Source organism: Coregonus lavaretus (genome assembly GCF_964263955.1).
Source record: "Coregonus lavaretus genome assembly, contig: HAP1_SCAFFOLD_1914, whole genome shotgun sequence".
NCBI classification, from domain to species: Eukaryota; Metazoa; Chordata; class Actinopteri; order Salmoniformes; family Salmonidae; genus Coregonus; species Coregonus lavaretus.
Window position 1 is genome coordinate 85,001 of NW_028157718.1, and position 7,400 is coordinate 92,400.

Genomic DNA, 7,400 nt, shown 5'->3' on the forward strand with positions numbered 1-7,400 from the left:
TCCACTAAATTAGTTTTTGTACATCTTTCAGTGGAAATTGTTCAAAGTAGTCCTTGTGCATTTTAAAGTGAAAAAACTGAGTCAAAGCGTAATTCCGTTACCATGGAATTCCCCTCCCCCTATGGGTTTCCCAGGTGGTTTTGTTTCAACCTGCAGTCCACTGACTGTCACATTCTCTCTACCAGTCCAAGCACAAAACCACATCCTCTCTACCAGTCCAAGCACAAAACCACATCCTCTCTACCAGTCCAAGCACAAAACCACATCCTCTCTACCTACCCAAGCACAAAACCACATCCTCTCTACCAGTCCAAGCACAAAACCACATCCTCTCTACCAGTCCAAGCACAAAACCACATCCTCTCTACCAGTCCAAGCACAAAACCACATCCTCTCTACCAGTCCAAGCACAAAACCACATCCTCTCTACCAGTCCAAGCACAAAACCACATCCAACAGCTGTGAAAATGTACTGTGATGCTCATTTCATTTCATTTCATTTCAGTCATTTAGCAGACGCTCTTATCCAGAGCGACTTACAGGAGCAATTAGGGTTAAGTGCCTTGCTCAAGGGCATTTCGGCAGATTTTTCACCTAGTTGGCTCAGGGATTAGAACCAGCGACCTTTCGGGTACTGGCACAACGCTCTTAACCACTAAGCTACCTGCCGCCCTGCTCGGCTCGGCTGCTGCATCCCGACTTCACACGCAACTACAACAGAGGGAGCAAAACACAATCTGTTTTTTTTTTTAATCAACAACCGCAGTTCTATGGATTCTGGAATGGATTCTTGAGTTCTCTTCAAAGACATGATATCCATACTGTAATGATATAGGCCTAGCCTACAGTACTACTCTCCATCACAGGAGAGTTCTGGTATCCATTGCCCCCCTTTGACTCAGCTTTGAACATCGATCATGAACCATACACTGAGCTCTGGGAGTGTCTGAGCCTCTTTTCATCTCACAAATGAGGCATTTATAGCTCTATGCAGAAGTATGGATCCATATTGTTACTAACTATCCTGCTACTGTCTGATGGTATACTGCTACTGTCTGATGGTATACTGCTACTGTCTGATGGTATACTGCTACAGTCTGATGGTATACTGCTACTGTCTGATGGTATACTGCTACAGTCTGATGGTATACTGCTACAGTCTGATGGTATACTGCTACTGTCTGATGGTATACTGCTACTGTCTGATGGTATACTGCTACTGTCTGATGGTATACTGCTACTGTCTGATGGTATACTGCTACTGTCTGATGGTATACTGCTGTCTGATGGTATACTGCTACTGTCTGATGGTATACTGCTACTGTCTGATGGTATACTGCTGTCTGATGGTATACTGCTACTGTCTGATGGTATACTGCTGTCTGATGGTATACTGCTACTGTCTGATGGTATACTGCTACTGTCTGATGGTATACTGCTACTGTCTGATGGTATACTGCTACTGTCTGATGGTATACTGCTACTGTCTGATGGTATACTGCTACTGTCTGATGGTATAACTGCATTCTTCATCACTGATGAGTCACTTGACAGATTGGAGCTAGCATTCTTCTTAACATGGGCTGGGGCTAAGAGTTTGACTTTCTGGCCCCTGGTGAACGCTCTAGTGGAGCCGTGCGGTTGCATTTCCTCTCTCTCTCCGCACCCTGTGAAAATGTTCAACGGCTCATTTGAAACATGACCTCTAAAAATCAATCTTAAAAGTCTGGGGACGATTCTCGATTGCGATTCAGCCGAGACCAAGCTGCAAAACATGACCCGGCAGCTGCACGCTGAGGCATTTATTATCATTATCTTAAAACTAATATTGTTGCTAGGAGCAGAAATAGTAGTAGTTATAGAATTGCAGTAGTTTAATGGATGACAGTTTATGAGTTTTTCCCTGAAGGAAAAGAAAAGCGTCAGACTGCTAAACATGCTGAGCTAGGCTACTCCTCCCTGAAACCAAAATTAAACATTTAAAAGACAACCAGGCCTTGGCTATAGACTCCGACTGAGCCCGAGGACCACTTAGGGCTTCTTCAGTTTCCAGCTGAATTGCCTGACAAACAAAAGGAGGAGTCGGTTGGATTGTCTCTCTCTCTCTCTCGCTCTCGCTCTCGCTCTCTCTCTCTCTCTCTCTCTCTCTCTCTCTCTCTCTCTCTCTCTCTCTCTGTCTCTCTCTCTCTCTCTCTCTCTGTCTCTCTCTCTCTCTCTCTCGCTCACTCTCTCTCTCTCTCCTGTTTCCTTATTCTCATTCCACAGCACGATCCTAGAGTGGGATGAAGGATCACTTGGACCCAGAGCACCATTTGCTGGGGATCTAAAGGCAATTCGAAACCATCAAGATAATTTATTGTTCCATCAGACATGGAGGGGATGCCGTTCCAAAGCTTCTTCTCCCAATTCTTCCCCTCTCTTCTCCCCCTTTCCCTCTCATCCAAGCCCTTCCCATTTTAAGTGGAAACTGCTCTTGGGCCATAATTCATGGAGGACTTATATAGTGTGTGTGGGGGGGTGACACGAGGTAGATCACACACCGTGAGCCAAGGTCATAATAACCCTAATCCTCCCTCTCTACACTCTGCCATCTCCTCTCCTTCAAATAGGAAAATAACCGGTCTACTCTGCCCCTCCTCGTCTACCCAGTGGACAGGAGGACCGCACGGCCGGGCACGGACCACCTTTAAATAAATAGAATCAGGAAAATCCTAGAATACCTCGGAGCAGAATGTCACAAAGGGCCTGTCAAGCCTCCCGGTCAGTCTGCCGGAGCTCCAGCCCAGAGTGGGAGACGTGTAGAAGAGGAGGGGTGGGCGGTTTAGGTGGAGAAGGCAGAGAGAAGCCAAACGTCTGGGTCAGGCAAAAATGACATGACAACTGCACTAAATGTAAATAAAGAGAGCAGTGTGGTAATTCAATCTGGCAACTCAGCCCTCTCCCAGACTGGAGCTAAGCTTATAAATCACAGCTCTAAACCTTCTTAAGAACACCCCAGCCCCAAACACGGCAGCCGCTCCACAATTAGATTCTTTGTCAGCCGCTGGACCGGCCTCCGGAGCATGTATCTCTCTCCTTCTCGCACACACACAGCCGAGACAAGACTTATAAGGTCCTGCACCATTAAACACACAGGACTCATACACAGCATTAGTCAGCTTAAGAGGATATTGTAGCTCTTCACCACAACATTAAATCTAACAAATCTACACAACGCAGGCTTGTAATCTGTTTTATGTTAAATTGTTAATGCCTATAAATCCTGGGAATAAACCAACTACCAAGACTAATCTAAACAGCGATATTACATGCAAGTTTTTTTCAGGCAATCTGCACTTACCCGTCTCTTCGTCGATGGCGAATCGTCCCAGTCCACTCCCGTCCCGGATAGAGTACTGGATTTCCCCATCTCTACCATCGTCGTCATCCCGGGCCGTGACTTGGAGAACGGTGGTCCCGATGCGGGCGCTCTCCTTCACCGATCCCGTCAGGGCGAAGTGGGAGAAGTAGGGAGTGTAGAGGTTCTCATTTACATCTACCACCTCTAGTTCCACGAAGGTGACAGACAGCAGAGAGACAGGTCTCCCTTTATCCTTGGCTCTCACCGTCAGGTTGTAGAACTGTTGCGTCTCGTAGTCCAGCTCCTTGGTCAGTCGGATGGCCCCGCTGGCCTTGTCCACCTCGAACTTCCCGTTGTAGTCATTGGCCAGGGAGTATCTAACCTGGCCACCCAGGCCAAGGTCTGGGTCCTGGGTCTCGAGCCAGGCCACCACGGTACCCACTGGCAGGTCCTCCAGGGCCCGGGTGTTGTAGACACTGGGGATGAATGCCGGGGGGCAGTCGTTAACGTCCTCTAGAGAGATCTTCAGAGTGGTGACTGAAAACTTCTGCTTCCCTTTCTCTGCACTATCACGAGCCTCGATCTTCAAGTTGAAGATGGAGACAAACTCCCTGTCCAGCTGGCCGGCAACGTACACAATCCCGTTGGAGCTGTTGATGCCAAACTGGGTGGTGCTGGTCAGAACGCAGTAGACAATCTCTCCATTAGGCCCCAGGTCTTTGTCAGTGGCCTCAACCTGAATGACATCGGTGCCGATGGCCGTGTTTTCGGGAATGACGGTTCTATAGCCTCCCGCCTGCAGGAACTGAGGTGCATTGTCATTGGCATCTTCTATGTAGAGAGTGAGCAGACGCCAAGCGGTTTTCTGTGGCAGGCCCAGGTCGTAGATAGTGATATTGAGGAGGTATCTGTCCCTTTTCTCTCTGTCCATGGGCAGGAAGACGCTGATCAGACCACTTTCCATGTCAATGGTGAAACAGCTGTCTGTGTTTCCATCCGAGATGGCGTACAAAATCTGACCATTAAAACCTGTGTCACCGTCGTAGGCGTTGACCTTGAAGACACTGGACCCGACCTTGAGGTCCTCGCGCACTGATATGTCTGTGGGAAAGGCCTTGTCAAACTGAGGTGTCTGTCTGTTGACGGAGAAAAGGTCAATGAACCCTTCCTCGATCTTGGGCTTAGTTCTAGCTTTGGACTTATTTAGTAATTTCTCAGCTAACTTTTGGGCAACTCTGGTCTCCCTACAGTTGAAGCTCTTGGGGGGAGATTTCCCATGAACTATAGAAATGTTCACGAACATCGGGTCGGAGAAGTTCTCTCCATCTGTGGCGGTTATTTTCAAACTGAAGATACCATTTTTTGGACTGGCAGTGGAGAGGGACCTCCGTAGGGTCAGGACCCCTGAGTCAGGGTTCAGGTCGAAGAATCCCCTCTCATTCCCTTCCAGGATCTTGTACTTAACCAACTCTAGCTCATCTATGTCAATGGCAGACATGGTGGTTATCACCTTGTCGGTGGGGAAGTCCCGAGAGACCACTCCCTGGCACGCCACCTTCTCGAATAAGGGTTGGTTGTCGTTCACATTCTCCAGATGGACAGTTACGTTGACTTCACTCTCTCGTCTGTAGGGGGATCCCCAGTCCGAGGCCCTGACCACAAACACATAGCTCTCAGACGAGGACTCAAAGTCCAGCTCCTGTGTGGTGGTGAGGATGCCAGAGAACTGGTTGATTTTAAAGGGCAGGGGCTGAAGGCTGGCTATGCTGTATGTTATGTATCCATTCTCCCCGCTATCTTCATCCACAGCGGACACCATCAGCACGGTCGATCCCACAGGAACACTCTCGTTGACGAACACCTCGTACGAAGACTGAGCGAAAGTTGGGGTGTTGTCGTTGGCGTCCTCGATGGAGACCCGAATTTTGACCCTCAGCTCGCTGTCCACCTCCACCACCTCAAGGTCAAACACATCCTGGGTGACCTCCGTGAACCAGCGAGTTGTTGAGATCACGCCCGTTAGGGTGTTCATCTGGAAGTAGGAGGAGTCTGCCGAGGGGGTCAGGATATATTCTGCATCGTCTGGCTCAGGGATGATTTTCACCACCTCTACGATCATGCCTGGTGGTGAGATTTCATTGAAACTAATTTTGTACGACTCCTGTTCGAATTTCACTTCCACAGCCTGTGGTTTCTTCAACATGATGTGCACAACCCTGACCGCAGAAAACTTTTGCGGAGCGCCCTTGTCCTTGGCCTGAAGTGTGAGGTTATATCCATAAGGGAAGTTATCCCAGTCCACTTGGTCAGACGCTTTAATAGCGAACTCATCGCCCTCTGACCTCTCCAGAGTGAACTGCTTCAGAGGGTCTCCGGCCACTATAGACACAGACTCAATCTCTCCGTTTAACCCCTCGTCCAGGTCTTCCACAGTGACCACTGCATACACAGGGTCCTTGTCCAACCACGAGGGGACGTGGGTGACCACATTCATGACCGGCACATGCTCGTTGACACGCTCTACATGCACAAAGAGCTTGGCTGTACTGCTCACACCGTTATTGCCATACAACTTCATCCCGCGGTCCACCGCCTGGATTTCTAGGTCGTATCGGTTCTGCTCCTCAATGTTCAGTTTCCCGCTGAGGGAGACCACACCGCTAGTTGGGTGCACGGCAAACAGCTCCATTTTCTCTTTAAAGAAGTAGTAAAATTCCCCGTTGGAACCGACATCCGCATCAGTGGCTGTAACTTGTGCTATGCTAGTCCTGAGGGAGGTACTTTCTGCTATGGTGACTGAGTATGTGGTGGGCGAGAATAGAGGTCGGAGGTCATTCATGTCCAGCACCTGGACAGTCACTTTGGTCCAGGTCTCCAGAACCTCTCCTTTGACAGAGGCTTTCACTGTCAGTAAGTAGCTATCCTGGATTTCTCGATTCAAGATGGCTGCGTTGCCGCCTTTAGTCCTTATGCGTAAGAAGCAGAAATCTCCCAGCATGTACTCCTCTGCTTTAAAGAAGCCTTCTTCATCCCCGGAGGTGATCCTGTAGCGGATTTCCCAGGAGCGCTGGGCCAAGTGGATGCCCATTTTAACTTTACTGTTGGTGTAGGTGCGCGCCGCGGAGTTCTCGTAGACGGTGGCATGGTAGACGGGCTGAGTGAAGATAAAGTGAGGACCATTGGCGGGACCCTGGGGATGCCCCTGGGGGTCCTGGCAGCAGCAGTGGGGCAGCTGGAAGAGTAGCAGCAACAGGGCCAGGCAGACAAGAGGGGCACGCATGCCTATGTAGCCCCACTGGCCCATATTCACATCCATCCCATCATCACTCTTCCATCCTGCAACAAAAGAGAGGAGAGAGACGTTAGCCACACGGGGAGATCGGGGGAGACTGGGGCAAAGGGGGAAAGGATTTACAACCACAAAAGACATTACAAATATTCCACAACTTGACCTTTGACCTCTAGGCCTAACAGACTACTAATTATCCATTCGATTGCAAAGATTGATTGGATGGGGAGGGGGAAGGAGATGACGGAATGCATAGTAACCAGGCAACCGTAGGAGGTATGACATCATTGTGTGTGGACTCTATGGACACTGACACTCAATTGCACGTTTTCGAAAAACCAGGAGGTTGGTTCAAGAAGGAAGGAACAAAATAATTGCATGCCTAGTGGAAGGAGGAGTGCAGCATCACAAAAACACACACACACCAAAGAAAACATACCACTGTTATAGCAGACTGCAGGAAGCTGAAGCTAGAAACAGATCACTGCACGGTATGTCTCAAAAACATGACATATATCTTCATAAACAACAAGCCAGATATGGCTCAAGCTGGGAGTGAAATAGGCCTGCTGTTGTGCTTAGATTATTTCTCCATGTCAGAAAAAGAGGGAGCTATTCTGAAATAAGAGGCCACAAATATGCTCTAATCCGGGTACTGGGAGAAACCCTGATCCGGTAAATGACATGTTGGTAGAGATAGGAGGCCCACCGCGGTCGGGGTTATGATGACTGCAGAGTGGACGGGAAGAGTCCACATGTCCGAAATAACTT

The 7,400-nt window shown here is 49.0% G+C and overlaps 1 protein-coding gene across 1 annotated transcript in view; it reads right to left on the bottom strand.

Moving 5' to 3' along the window:
* Positions 1-6,676, bottom strand: part of LOC311124999 (protocadherin Fat 3-like) — a gene marked incomplete at both ends in the record, with an annotated part of 61,125 nt that extends 54,449 nt beyond the window's left edge. Inside the window, one exon of the mRNA XM_084199087.1 lies at positions 3,341-6,676. Coding sequence (XP_084055213.1) covers positions 3,341-6,676 — 3,336 coding nt within the window. The remainder of the gene's footprint in view (positions 1-3,340) is intronic.
* Between the last annotated feature and the right edge of the window lie 724 nt (positions 6,677-7,400).